Here is a 15612-nt window from a genome sequence, read left to right on the forward strand (position 1 = left end):
ATTTCCAATCCAGGACTAATGTTCCAGCCAAATTAAGAGTCCCGGCATGTGTCATATGTTGAAATGTCCATTCCCAGCAGCGTGCACCAACAGTCATTGAGGATTGATGTAACTCTGAGCCTTGGTTCTTTGGAGGGATATATTTCCTGCAGAGGAACTTCATATTTTTTTACTCTTTCGTGCATGTGTGCTTCTCACTTTGTGTTACATGGTAAGAGATGCACCTCTGGGCTAATGACAGATGGAATAAAGGTATGTCATACAAATTCACAATGTATACACTCCAGTTCAGCCAGGTGAACCTACTTGCTTCCTGAATGCGATGGATCAAGTTAAAAAGTTACAGAAATGTAGGCCTATTCATGCTGTGAAGAAACTTTCTGTTTTTAAGAGTAGTCATGTGCTTCTTCAGATTAAATGACTATGCTTTGTAGCTATGAAGTGGAGTGAGAACTCAAAGCTAGCTTTGTATTTTGTTTTGTGAAAATATTATTGTAGAAGCAGCTAATGTTGTAGGACAGGAAGGTTTGCAGTTAATCCCAGAAAATAAGTTTGTTTTATCAATTGGCAGAGAATCAAAAATCCTAATCAATCAATCAAAGACATTTGTAGAGCGCACTACCTACCCGTAGGGTCTCAAGGCGCTTGGGGGGGGGGGGGGGGGGGGGGGGGGGGGTGCCGTTACTGCTCGAACAGCCAGGTCTTGAGCTTCTTCCTGAAGGAGAGGTGGTCTTGGGTCAGGCGCAGGTCGGCCGGGAGGGAGTTCCAGGTCTTGGCGGCCAGGTAGGAGAAGGACCTTCCTCCTGTTGTGGCTCTATGGATGCGTGGGACGGCGGCGAGGGCTTGGCTGGCCGATCGGAGGTGGCGTTTGGGAGCGTAGAAGTTGATTCGGTTGTTGAGGTAGCTCGGGCCTTGATCGTGAAGGGCTTTGTGTGCGTGGGTGAGGAGCCGGAAGGTGATTCTTTTGTTGACGGGGAGCCAGTGCAGGTCTCTCAGGTGTCCGGAGATGTGGCTGTTCCGTGGGATGTCGAGGATGAGTCTGGCTGAGGCGTTCTGGATCCGCTGGAGTCTCTTCTGGAGCTTGGCGGTGGTTCCGGCGTAGAGGGCGTTGCCGTAGTCCAGTCGGCTGGTGACGAGGACCTGGGTGACGGTCTTCCTGGTCTCCGTGGGGATCCACCAGAAGATCTTCCGAAGCATGCGCAGGATGTTGAAGCACGACGAGGAGACGGCGTTGACTTGCCTGGTCATGGAGAGGGAGGAGTCCAGGATGAAGCCCAGGTTGCGTGTGTGGTTCGTCGGTTTGGGTGCGGTGCCCAGGGCGGGGGGCCACCAGGAGTCGTCCCAGGCGGAGGGCGAGGAGCCCAGGATGAGGACCTAAACATGGTGCGGACAGGTTTTCTCTGGACTTGGGTTTCGCAAGCTCCTCTGCCACGATAATTCAAACAACTGACCAGTTTACCAACAAAAATTGGAAATAAATTTGTAATAATATTAAATCTAATCATATGAGAGTTTTAGAATGTTCCCAAAGGGAAGCAAACAAAAGTTTCCCAAACAAATTGGAGATATATTGTGTCAAGCTCCATTTACTCCTGGCCATAATTCGTGGGATATTATGAGGTTTCTATTGTGTACTAAGACAGAGGGGGTGGATTTGTGATGCTCGCTTCTTGGGGTAGACTGGTCCAGGGTTGGCAGGGCTTTGGATGGATGCTCTGCAAATGTCTGACGCACTATTCAATTCTTTTACTCCTGGAGGTGTGGTTGGGGGGGGCGCACTTCTATAGGTGGAGACTTAGCTATTGACCTACCTGCTATTAGAAACCATTGGGCTCACCCGGTGGGAGACCTTTTGACTCAAGACTGTAGTAGATATACCTTAATAGATAGTAAATGGGCATGAGATGTTTTTGCTTTATTTTATGCTGATGGGAAGTACCTGATGCAGAGGTCTAGCCTGGGACCAGGGTTCAATTCCCCGCCTCGGCAGGTCTTGGGCTCAAAATTCCACGGACCTGATAATTCTCGCCTCGGTGCCTATTCCAATCATGGAGTCCCACTCTGCAACTCTGGGCAATAGCTTGCTTAATCTCCACAACGGCCCCCACAATGCCAAGGATGCCTGGCCTCCACCTTGGGGGGTGCCCAGGAGTGGACGCCTCACAGGGAAAGCCAGGATGGGTTCCACAGCGGTATTCGTACAAACGCCTTGAGACCCTTGCGGGTGAGTAGTGCGCTATACAAGTATCAATTTACATTTACATATAATCCGTAAACTTTTAAGTGCAGTTTAAGAAAAAAGCTCAGGGTTAATGTTGTAAGTAGTTTAGGTAGGTAGCAGGACACATCTTCAGGTTATTACGTTGGATTTATTAAGATAGTTCAAGATAAGACAGCAGAGCAGTGAACCTCACATCTGACCAGACCATCAACTGCCAAGGCTGGAATCTTCACATACTAGAGAGAACACTCTTAGGTACTATGGGAGATAGGTAAGAAAGGAACACTAAGAAAGGACTACCGACACCAAGTAGCCATATTGAAGTAAGTATAAATATACAACAGTTAACTTCACTGGTCATGCTGCAAAACGATTAGCCAAGATTTTGATAATCAAATCCCCCAACAAAGGTGGTGAGGGAGGAATTTAACCTGCAAATTAACCCTGATCCCTTCAATGTTTGCTTGAAAGATCTCTCCTAGTATATTATGTGCCTTCTAGCGAGGCTCCTGAGATGAATGCCTTGGTTATGGGAACAATGCTGTCTCAGTTAAAACCGTGTGTGCATGAGGCCAGTTTCCTCTTTCGACGTTCCGGTCAGTGTACTTTTAGATTTTGCTTCAATAGCAACCACAGATTATATGTCTGTTTCAGCAGAATTTTTTTATGAGTATAGTTTTTAAAGTTAGTGATAAAGAAGGAACCGATGAGCATACAATGATTGTAGATCAAGTTAAATTTGAAACACCCTCACAAGGAAGCACGCTCCCTATTCCAACTTCCTACACCCAGAGACTACGTATTTGTTCCAACTTAAAGTATTAGAATATGTTGTGGGAGTTTCAACTTACTACGGAGTTTGAAATTAATTATGATAAAGAGGGGGATGTCGCAAATTTCTTAAGTAGGGACAATGTTTTAAACAACCCGGCAGTCTCTCAAACTATTTCAAGAAGCACAAATGCTCAACATGAAAAAAATGGATTCATGATCTTGAAGTTCCTGGTCATAATTTTTGTCTAACTTGTAGGACTGTCACATCCCCTTGCTGATGTGTGTACATTAATGGATAAACAAAAACTGAGAAACCACATTGGAGGACACCAAATCATGGAAACCAAATTTTAAGGAAAAATAAATAAATCGAAAATTAAAATGAAGAATTCAAAAGGAAATATAATTAAAGAAAAATCCAAAATTACGTTGAACTTGAGTGGAGTTTATGGGTAGTGAGGAATTTTTGGATTCAGGGATGGGTGGATTTGAGGAGTAGAAATGGGTTTTTAGCGTTCTGGGATGAATTAAGTTTAGCGGTAATTACTTTTTTTTAGGGACCAGGAATGGATAGAGTTTAGGGGTGGTGAGGGTTTTTTTTAGGTGTGTTTAGGAGTGGTGAGGGATTTTTACGGTTATGGGGTGGGTGGAGTGTAAGGGTGTCAAGGGTTTTTTAGGTTTCACAGATGGGCAGCATTTACAGCTGGTGAGTGTTTTTAAGGTTCGGTGATGGGCAGAGTTTAGGGGTAGTGTAGGTTTTAGGGGTCAGGGATTGGTGGAGTTTATGGGTTGAAAGTTTTAGGGTTTAGGTATGGATGGGAGTTAGAAAGGTTGTACTGTTTAAAGACACAAGGATCGGTGGAGTTTAGATGTAGAAGGGTGTCTTTAGAGTTCAGGAATGGGTTGAGTTTAGGGGGGGTGTTATGAGGTTATTAGGAGATGGGATGGATGGGATTTAGGTGTAACAAGAGTTTTTGGTGTTTAGGAATGGGTGGAGTGTTGGGATAGTGGGGGTTTTAGAGCTCAGGGACGGGTGTAGTTTACCTATCACGGATGGGTGCAATTTATGTGTAGTGAGGGGTTACAAGGTTCAGAGATCGGCAGAGTTAAGGGGTAGAAAGAGTTTTAAGGGGTCAGGAATGGGTGTAGTTCAGCCATAGTGCTGAGTTTTAGAGGGCAGGGACAAATAATGATGAGGGGTTCTGAGAAGGTAAAGGATGAATGGCGTTTAGGGGTGGCGCAGTGTCAGCAAATTGGAGAAATCTAAAGTAATTGTTTGACACTGTGAAAGATACCTTTGAACTATTCCATGAACTAAAGCATTGAAATAAATACCTCCGACAAAAATGTTTCTGAAACTAAGACCTGCAGCCATTGCATTTACATCTTCAAAAAATAAGAATCCACAAGCCAATTAAAAAAAATGACATTCTAACAAGTGGTCTCTATGAAATGGTAAATATTGTTCATACTGCAAATTTCTATTAAACAGTTTAGGTAAAATCGATTATCAGTAACAGTATTCTAGGAAACCATTTGTTTATGAAATCACATACATCTCCCCTTATTTTAAGTAATGCAGTAGATGTAGAATTGCTTGCTAACTTTAAACAAGCATTTACAATGCAATGGTTTTGCCTTTGTTAAAGTTAGAGCTATTGGCATTGCTCTTGACATTATTTTTATTTATGTTTTTTTTAACATAAATAAATGGCATTGTCATTTACAATGCCAATAGCTTAATATCTCGCAAATGCCACACACAAACACCCACAGAGAGCCCCCCCCCACACACACACAGCGCCCCCCCCCCCCACACATGCGTGCGTCAGGCCCGGCGGCGCACACGGGGGTGCATCGATCCGCTCCCAGTTCAAATTTAGCTCATAATCATGTTCCGCCGCAGCGCCCGGAGATAAGAGGGCGCGGGGAGAATGGATTCGCGTCCGCCGGGCCCGCGCTGTCGTCATCGGCCGTGTGAGGCGGGAGAGGACCGTGTGAGGCTGCAGGGCGGGCGGAGGGGGCACTGCAGCTCGCCGGGGCTGCGTGTGAGGTGCGTCTGAAGTTACCGCACGCAGCTCTACCCAACAGGCCCGGTTCCAGGAATTTTGATTTGGATGGGCCAATGGTTTGTTTGGGTGGGCCAATGTACGTCCAATTTTTGTCAATTGTAATCCCAAGTTTTACATCATATCTTCTTCCAAACCGGCATAAAGAGCATCTAGAGTGTTATTTTAGAGTAGCAGCTGAGGTCTATGCCCAACAGCTCAACTTGTATAATTTCCAGCAGGCTAGGCTTTTGCAACAGCACCAAGATTCCATGAAGATTGTAATAGCAGTTTCAGGTTAAGGAGGTAGCTGTTACCACACCTGCGCCTTGACATTTCGCACTAGGAAGACAGGCACTGAAAGCTTCATCCAGGCTTGATCCTGAAGCCTGCTTCCTGTTGGAAATTCGAGCCCATAATGAACTGAGCTATTATGTACCTTTTGCATGCTACCCTCAATCTCATCAGGGGGTGGCGTTACAGCAAGAGCTTCCAACTTTGGAACTGAACAAGCTAGGTTTGAGTCATGGTGTTGGCTCAAAATCCTGTGCAAATCTCAAATGCCTAAAATAAATGAATGTGACCTTGTATAATATAAATGGTGTTCATGTGAACGCTTCAATATCTCACACTATATAAAAATCTCAGAAAAACTGGGTGGTAAAAACAAATCAATAACATATGAAGGAGAGACAAATAGCCATTAAGCGGCTGATTTGTACAAAGTGAAAACATAAAACCTGGATAAATTGCAGCACCTCCACTTAAATTGTGTGAGCTTGGGCAAAAATTTTATTTCACCAAAACTCAATTTTTTTCACATTTGCACATAAAAGCACATTCAAATTCATGAATTAGAAAACTAACTATACAAAAGCTATTGCGTTTCATTTAATAGACTAATGTTGGTATATAATAATCAAGGCCACATACAGGGTCCACGTGAGAACTGTCTTGCCTGTTAGTTCACTAATAGCACTGTCACCAGTGTGAGGATGGGGCAGGAATGACTGACTCTAAGCTCATGTTTAAAAAACATCACTTTTAAAAAATGTGTCTTAGTGCAGCGCTATATTGTGACATACTTAAGTCAAAGAAATACAGTCTCATAACATTTTTAAAAAGTGTATCATATTTTACGTGATGTTTGTTATATATTTTACAAAGCAAACATTTTCAGGGCTCGGATTGTGCATGGCTCTGAGAGCCAAGCCAGAGCCTGATCTCGGCTCTCCCTGTTCATTTGTTTCCTCGCACACCTCTAACCCCAACCCAATTTCAGTTTTAAAGACCATGAAACAACATTTCGACATTCTGACATCGAGATTGATGAAGCACTTACCAGGTGCCTTCTCCATGGCCTCTTCTTCCATGATTGGGTGGGCCAAAGGTCATGGTTGGGTGGGCCTGGCCCACCCGGCCCCCCTGCTAGAACCGGGCCTGCTACCTAAGCACACCGACCTCCCCGCACCGTATGATACCGCACACCGACCTCCACGCAGCGGTCTGAAGTTACAGCTCACCTCTCCGCACACCGCACCGGTCTGATGTTACCGCTCACCGACTTCCACGCACCGCAGGGGGGCTATGTGTGAACGTGCTGCGCCTGAAGTTACCGCACACCGACGTCAACTCACGGAAGGGGGACTGTGCAGCCGGCCAAGGAGGTGCGTGCACAGACTGCGAGTGACGTTACCGCATACCGACCGCATCACACAGATCTGAAGTTACCGCACAGCGATCTGCATACTCCAGAGAGTGGCTGTGCTCCCTGCCAGAGCTGTGCTGTGTGTATGCAGCTGCAACTGATGTTACCGCACACCGACCACCACGCACCGGTCTGAAGTTGCCGCACCGTGCAAGGGAAGGGGACTGTGCATCTGGCCGGTGTTGACATCACCGCACACTGTCCTCCGCACACCGGTCTGAAGTTACCGCACACCGATCTCCATCCTCCAAGGGGCGCTGTGCACCATGCTAGGGCTGTGTGCATTCGGCTGCATCTGAAGTTCATGCACACCGGTCTCCATCCTCCAGGGGCGCTGTGAAGTGTGCACCCTGCCAGGGTTGTGTGCATACGGCTGCATCTGAAGTTATCGCACACCGGCCTCAAGGCTGAGGTCTGTAATTACCGCACCCCTCTCCAGACACCCGTCTGAAGATACCTCTCACAGACCTTGGCGTAGGGCAGGGCTGTGCCGCCGGCCAGGCCTGGGAGTGAGCGGCCTGCGTCCGAGGTTACCGCACGCTCCAACCCCCGCACCGGAGTGGCTGTGTCTGGACAGGTCTCCTCCAGCGGTTACTTTCACCTCGACCCCTGCAGAGGGCAGGAGGGATGCCCGCCCGCACCATGGACGTCGACGCCCGCACCCTGGTGGCCTGCGCCACGGACGCCGAAGTCTTCACTGTGCCCGAAGTTCAGGTAGGCTGGCGGGGCTGGGGCCTGGCACAGCCACTCACTGGCTGCACCTCACTCGGGGAGTGGCTGTAGTGACTTTATGCAGGGATCGGTGGCTGTCCTCTGGTCAGTGTGTCTCCCATGGTCTGTGCTGCAGGGGGTCCCAGGCTGTCTCGCGCCACGTGTGTGTGTGTCATTGAAGCTATGCTGGGCTCTGGCTCTTCTCCTGTCGGTGTGTCTACCATGTTCGAATCAGAGATACAGAGTGTCCCATGTCCAGGGCAAGTGTCTCACCAGGGCTCTTCGGCCATCCGTGGGTGACAACAGGAAAGCACGGTCACCAGCGGGAGGGGGGCGGGAACGGGGACGGGAGACGCTGCGAGCAGGAGAGGGGGTGGGAACAACGGAGACCAGGGGGAGGGGAGTCTGCGGGGAGCGGGCCTGGCTGAGACAACAGGAAAGCACGGTCACCAGCGGGAGGGGGGCGGGAACGGGGACGGGAGCACAAATCGACTCACCTGCACCTTGCGACGGCGGCACTTCTCCGGTCTCCCTCTTCGGCATGGGAGACCGGCAACGTCCTCCGCATCTCCCGGGGTTCCCTCCAGGCCACGGGAGCCCCGCGGGCGCCGCCATACTGCTTGCCGTCTTCCTTCTTCCCCCGGGCTGCGGGGGGCGGGCACTTCCGGCCGGCCGCGCTAGGATTGGCCGGCCGGCCAGTCACGGGGCAGGAGAGACGCAGAAGTGCCGGCAATGCCGGACCAGACTCGGGGGCGTTCCCGGCGTTGCATGACGTCGGCAAAAGCCAAAGAATGTCAGGAACGCCCCCGTGTCTGGTCCGGCATTGACGGACAGGCCCCTCGTCCAATGGCAAGGCTCCATTTACGGAGCCAGCCAATGAATGGCGAGGGCCGAACCAAAGCACACTACAGTTCTCATCAGGTTTTCGCCTGCGCGAAAAAGCTGCGCAGAGCGCAGCTTTCGCTAGGCAAAACCTAAAGAATTGGTTGCTAGCTTCAAAATGTAAAAAATTATGTAGGAAAATGAGTTGGGAGGTTGGGGCGAGGTAATTTCCCAAAATTGTAGTACATCACAGTGCCAATTGGTGGATTCCTCAACGTGTACTATATTTTCCGATGGCTAGCATGACTGGCAAGCTTTACCACCCATGGTGTGGGAAATCAACGTAACCATTGTTAACAGACCGCTCAGAGAGATTCTGCAAAATGCGGTTTAGTTTCTTAAATTGGTGTATGCCCCAACATTATCTCCAGGATTTTAGAGGTCCAGATAAATGGGTGGATAGCGTTTAATAATGTAGTGCTTCAAGAACAGAGAGGTTTTAAAGGGGTTATTTTGACCTCTAAGCGATCACCCAGAAATTGGTGGAGTTGCTGGGACAGCTTTGTTGCCACTTTGATGATTTCCGGCAGCCTTTTCACTGGTCAACTTTTTTTGACTCTTATGGAGTAAATGGAGTTCCTGTAAACTGTTAATTGGCTCGTTATCTGTTGTTAGGTCAACATAGTAATATGTTTCTGCAGTTTGAGGTTGAAAAATGTGGTTATTTAGAGAATTTCTGTCAAAAATACCTTAAAAAAGGATGTCTGCTCGTGGAACCTCTTTCAGCCTGCATCTGGCTGATCTCCTACAGTCCCTGCTGAATACCCTATGTTTGTGTAGCTTGTGTACGGTCGCAGATTTAGGAATAACAAATTCGACCACCGAGGAGCTCCAATATAGGTGTCAAAGCCTTTGTGCTTCAAAAGTATCCCATCCCAAATAGGTTTTCGGTGAAAAAGAAGAACAACAAATATTACGCTTTGTTAAAAAGAACTCTAAATTTAGCTGGTTTTCTTTTAGGCCCAAAACTTGGTAATGTAATCTCTGGTAAATATTTCGTTTGCAGGTTCTTTAATCTTATTGGAAAACTTTGAAAACAAAGATCTGGGTATTTTCCATGACAGAGGTACAGTAAAAGTTTGATGCCCAACACACGGGTCCCTCTGTGGACACTGCACTGAAAAGGTAAGTCATCCCCAATACTCTGTATAGAGTGGAGTTGACTTCTTTGGACAATAAAAATCGGTGTGAGACCCCAGGAAGGCAAATGTCTGAAAGACTCATATCTAATTCCGTACTGGTGGGAGCTGGGGTTTACTTCCTGGTCATAGGTGGCGCGAGGTCATCTTTTAAGATGTCTATTTTCGCTGTAGCAGATGGAGATTATAAATGTTATGTCTTATGTTGGCCGGAGATCCTGAAAGGGACCAGCTGTAGCTTTAAAGTGATAAAAGGTAGGATGGGCCAGTTGTAGATGATTGGTTTTAGAGTTAGAGATGTGTTTGGGTTACCTGGACATGTCACTTTCTTTACTATTAATAAAATAGGCATCACATAAATCGGGAGTGGAGTAAAAACCTTTTTTGCCATCCAAATTGAATACTTTTAGGTGAACCATCTGCAACTGTTGTCAAGTAACTGGTTCCGCTTGAAAATGTTAAGATTAAGGACAGTGGTAAATTCATCATGAAAGTTTATGTTTTTTTATACAGTTAAAAGGAAATAATAGAGTGTTGAAGCTTGGTCTTTTTATCATCTATGAATGAACAGTTCTCTTTTTTTTGTTTAACTTTTGTGAAAATTGTATTCTTACCCTCTCTTTATACAATACATCAGGTCATATTTTGCCGTGAATGTGAACATTACCTTTCTTGGCTTTGCCATAAGATTAGGGCAGGCAGTTTGTATATGCAATAAAAATGATGCACATTTAGATTTTATAGCACATATTGATTTAAGTACAGGAATGTTGTTTGCATTTTTAAAGACAGTTGTCTAAATAAACGGTTTTGATTTCACTCTCACAATAAGAACATGGCCCAGATAAATAGTCAGAGATCCTGCCTTGGCCTGCTCTTTAGCACGCAGAGCAAGACTTCACTGGCGAGCATTATTTTGGAAAATACAGAGCTCCTTCTCCTGGATATAATAAATCGTGAGTGATGTACATCCCTAGGGGGACGTTCTCATTGGAAAACAAGGAGTTTGCAATATTGTACGGGTTACCAAATTTACAACTAAACAATCTGTTGGACCCACAAGTACTATGGAAACCTCATGCACATGGACAAAAGTTTTTTTTTAAATGTCATTCATTTATTTTATAAAAGTTAAAACTTCATAATAACATGGAACTGTTAAAAAATGTTATTATTTCATTAGGTCCCATTCCATTATAACATGAAATGTACTGTGATCTTTGTAGATGTGACAATACAGGGAACGAGTCCTGAAGAAGGTGCAAGAACAAAAAAAAAGGGCACCGAAACGCCGCGTGGACAGTTTGTTCCTTTATCATTGTTTGACTAATAAATGTGATATTTTAACATGTTGATGTAGACAATGCTAGAATAGCATTTTTTAATCTCATAACTCTTTTTTAACATTTGAGTGTATATTTTTGCAAAAATTGAAAGTGTATTTCTTGTTGTTTCATATAACAGTTCCATGTTATTATGAAGTTTTAACTTTTATAAAATAAATGAATGACATTTTAAAAAAACTTTTGTCCATGTGCATGAGGTTTCCATAGTACTTGTGGGTCCAACAGATTGTTTAGTTGTAAATTTGGTAACCCGTACAATATTGCAAACTCCTTGTTTTCCAATGAGAACGTCCCCCTAGGGATGTACATCACTCACGATTTATTATATCCAGGAGAAGGAGCTCTGTATTTTGCATGATTGTTGACCCAATCCTTTTCCTGTTAGAAAGGGTAGCTCCCTACTCAGAACTTTTTAGAGCATTATTTTGGAAACACTACCCATCCTAGTGATGAGAGATTAATTGGAAGTACCAGAGTGAAAAAGAAATTTACTAGATGACTTGCAAATCCTTTGTTTTCAGGTGTTAGTACAAATTAATCAACTAAAATGAATGACGACTACCACTCCCAGAAAGCATCAGGTAGTTAACCAAAACCCAGAACAGGAGCACTGTGTCATTGGTGACATGGCGTTATCTGGTAACTTTGGAAAACAAGCACTGGCAAATACAACCGGCTTGACGTTTGCATGGCATGCACATCGGAGAGTGAACGCAGACAAAAGAATCTGCACAATGAATGCCACAGAAAAAGAAGGTTACTTTCTTTTCGATATTGTCCACTTTTCAGATGTGCTTGCTCTATAGGTGTCTCAGACGCTTTTTGTGATGTGCATTAAATGGGATGCCGGGCTAATGGAGGTGGAAGGACATCGTCCAACAGCCAATAGGAAAACGGTGAGACTGGAATACTCCTGTGGACGGATTCAAGATGTCACTTACAGTGTCTTGAGTCAATGGCGGAAGCCTGCTGAGCAAATGTAACCAGTGGCTGGAGAAGGCTTACTTACACACAGTCTCTTAAAATGAAAAAAGTGTTTGCCCTAAGTGGCACAAGGCCCATACATGTTAAAAGTAACAAAGGCAACATTTCACTTGGCCTAGGTTTAGTGCAGTCCATGTGTCACCGGGAAAGAGTCCACAGAGTCTTTTTCTGAACCAATTGCATGAGATCATGTGTTTCCTATTGACATGACCTTAAGAGTTACCTTAAGCAAACAGCTGGGTCCAGCACAGCGTTCAGGGGCAAACAAAACAATTGTGAAATATGGATATATCCCAGAAGGAGGCTCCGAGCTATAGATACCATACGCCATGCCCCGCGGGAAGACAGGACTACCAATTCAAGAGACATTCAGAAAACTAAAGATATACAAGCAGATACGGCTGTAAGTAACAACCACAGACCTATAGATACCAGTATACGCAGCAGTAACACAGAACTACAGATTCTAGCATTCCCTAGAGAAATAGACACGCAAAGAACTACATATATGAGCATTGTCATCAGTAAGAAAAAAACTACAAGTTTCAGTATTCAGTGCAGCGAGTCACTCAGATCACTACAGCTATGAACATGACCTCAAGTAACAAAATAAAACTACAAGTTCCAGCATTCAATGCAGCGAGAGTCACTTACATACACCTACGAGCATGCCAAATACAAAAAAATAAGTTTTATCATTCAATGCAGCAAAAGTCAGAAAACATGAGCATAATCAAAGGAGAGGAAACCATGCACGCTATACATATCGGCATGCCATGCAACAAGACAGAACTACAATTCCCAGAATTCCTTGGGAGGAGTGACATTCGGAGACCTACAGATATCACCACCCACAGCACTAAGGAATATTTAGAGAAAACAACATATTCTGCAGTGAGAAGAAGAGCACCTCCAGTGACAAACACAGAGAGGACTACAGCTACCAGCATTCCCTGCTGTAAAAGACATTCATGGCTCGGTGGACTAACGCATTTACTACAGGGGTCTGTGTTTGCCCTCTAAGTCACAGATTCAAATCTTGGTGGGTCCACTCATCCGGTTATCCTCCTGGGGTCAATAAAAGGAGTACCATTGAGGTGGGTAACAATACACATGATTATCCAATGCCAAGCTGAACCTGTGGGTAAAAGTGAGCTTTACAAACGCAGAAGTTAGTTAACCAAAGAACACACATTGAGAAGGAGCGGGTACAAGCAGTGGTGGAAAAGGGGACCAGCCGCATGCAGCAGCTTCTACTGAGCCAGATGCAGGCCCACCCCACTGCTGTACCAGGGTGCAATCTGCCGACACGGGGACACATTCAGGGGTGCCTGCCCCCCTCCCCCCCCCCCCCGTGTCAGCCCGGGCTGACACAGCTTCGCGGGCTGGCGAGCATCTCATTGCAGCCGCACCCACCCGAGTACTTAATAGGTCTTTAAAATACCATTTACTTGTAAATTAGGCTTTTGTTGGGTTTTCACCCCTTCTTTCAGTCACTCTGTCTATGGTTGGAAGAATTGCCCCCCCCCCCCCCCCCCAAAAAAAATATTTTTTACCCCCCGAAATTTGGCTCTAGTTGCCCACCTGCCTTCAACCCAGTGATACCGTTTGAGTGCAGTCTCTTTGAGCTCAATTGTGTAAGCCGGAACAGAATTACTGTCTGCGTGTCTTTGTTGCCGTTTTTGCAAGATACACACTGAATCTAAAGAATAGATTTGCAAGTTGCCCGTCAAATGCAACTTCTCATGTGACGCCCCCTCCCACCCTGAAACTTTACCCTAGGGACCCTGGGACAGAAAATGGTCCCGGGCACCAAAAGTAAAAGTGTATATTAGTAAATTAAAGATATCTATGAAAAATGCCCATCCGTTTTTGCAAATCAGGGCACTTTAGAACTTGTACAGATGTTTTTCAATATATGGAAGGCAGGGGGGTTTAAGCTTGCTGCAGGCAATGTTTGTGGTATTCTCTAGGAAATCAACAGTGCAAACAGGCCCAGCTGGCCACAAAACAGGCCCAGTAACAGCCAGAGCACCTGCCCCCTCACTGGCTTGTCAGAACAGCCCCACCAGCCCACTCAATGACGTGCGAGAGCAGCCCCTCGGGCACTGCCTGGTTGATTGCCCAACAGGCCAGTCCGACCCTGCCCCACCCCCTTTTGGAGGCCAACCTTTGACCCCTCAATGTATAGGTCAGATTACAGCACAGGTTGGTCCTGCGGTTACAGGCATCAGGAGAACCACGAATAATATTGCGTTGCACCTGTAAATGACACCCCGAGAACGGATGACGTCAACACAGACGACATTGCAGGGCGTTCAAGGGGCGGGTGCTAGGAAGCAGCACTTGGTTCATTTAAAGGTGCGCGCAGGTACTGGGGTATGGTGAGCACCTGTACTTTTATATGTTGATGTTAAATCCTGCTGCGGGGAGGTTTAAGATGTCAGCTTGGCATGGGGCGAGACAGTCAAGAGAACGACAGCGTTAACAGCAGCTGGACACCGCCTTATAGACACAAGTATGTATGCCCTGCCATAAGACAGTGTCAGGCACAGGTACCAGCGCGCACTGCCCCCCGGACTGTTCAGTGTTTGCACAGCAAACTAACAAAGGGGTGGGGTTACTCTGCACAAAACTCACCGGATAGCACATCTTAAATGTCCCGTGGCAAGCGCCTGGCTTTCAGTCGGCGTTGTGTTGAGAACTATTTTATACTTTTACTTTCACTTTAAGCGCTATAAATAAATACAAACCTGCCAGGGAATTCCAGAACGGGTTGAAAGTCACCCTCATGTGCCGGAAACGGGTGGCCCCCGAGCAGTGTTACTTACTCACCGCACACAGTCAATCACTGGAAATGCCTTGGACCTGTTCTCCCGCTGAGCCGTGGATTCATCCTATATTAAGATTCATTCCTTCGACAAGGAAATGGGGGGCTAGAGTCACGCTTTGTAGTCAAAAAAGGTGCATTCTGGGACCTGTAGTTTCGCCTTAACCACTGAAAGTATGAAATCACAAATACCAGCGTGACAAGATTTGTTGGCGAACACGTCACGTATAGCTGTAGCACGCGCCTAGTACACGGTCACCCAGTAGCCCATCACAGCACTAAACACTAAACCACCGAGGAGAACTTAAGTCACCGACCCAGAGTACCCGAATCAGCACACCTGAGACGTTTGTTTACCTCTCGATCTCCCGTTGACTACGGTCTACCCACCGTGTTCAACAACACGAACTAGCGCAGGTCTCGCAACAGTGGACGGCAGTGTGTGGAAATAAAAGAACGAGGCCAGTACAGACCAGTACTCACCATCACCGGGACGGCGGCGGCCCCCGGACATCCGCCCACCATGCTGCGGGGTCCCGGTCACGGCCTCACCCGTGCGTCCAAGGCGGCTAGAGGCGCCGGTGGGCGCTGTACACAAGTCCCGCGGCGCCCTCCCCGTGGGGCCCCTCTCCAAGCGACAGGCAGGGTAGGAGGAAGTCAGAGGCGGAGGAGGAGCGCCGGGCTTCCGTCCCTCCCTCCCTGCGTTACCCTTACAGGAATGTGCCAGGGAGGAGGTGCACCAGGGCAGGAGACGCGAGAGGGAGACATCTCGTACAGAGAGGGGTGCCTGGAGAGGGGAGAATGCGGCTGAGGGAGAGAGGGTCCCTCAAGAAGAGGGACAGAAGGACAGGGGAGAGGACGTGGCATAACAACCAGAGCTACCGATTTTGGAACTGGGGAAGAGAGGCGAGCTCCAGTCTCGGCGTCGGCTCAACATCCTGTGATTCCGGGCACATTGATTTACCCCCG

At 46.8% G+C, this 15612-nt stretch overlaps 1 protein-coding gene across 1 annotated transcript in view; it reads right to left on the reverse strand.

Annotated features, from left to right (window-relative positions):
- Positions 1-15283, reverse strand: part of LOC147663164 (tumor necrosis factor receptor superfamily member 1A-like) — an 81153-nt gene extending 65870 nt beyond the window's left edge. The window contains exon 1 of the mRNA XM_086950620.1: positions 15127-15283. Coding sequence (XP_086806746.1) covers positions 15127-15168 — 42 coding nt within the window. The 5' untranslated portion in view covers positions 15169-15283. The remainder of the gene's footprint in view (positions 1-15126) is intronic.
- Positions 15284-15612: the final 329 nt, after the last annotated feature.

This window comes from Lissotriton vulgaris, unplaced genomic scaffold (genome assembly GCF_964263255.1).
Source record: "Lissotriton vulgaris unplaced genomic scaffold, aLisVul1.2 SCAFFOLD_4396, whole genome shotgun sequence".
Lineage (NCBI taxonomy): Eukaryota > Metazoa > Chordata > Amphibia > Caudata > Salamandridae > Lissotriton > Lissotriton vulgaris.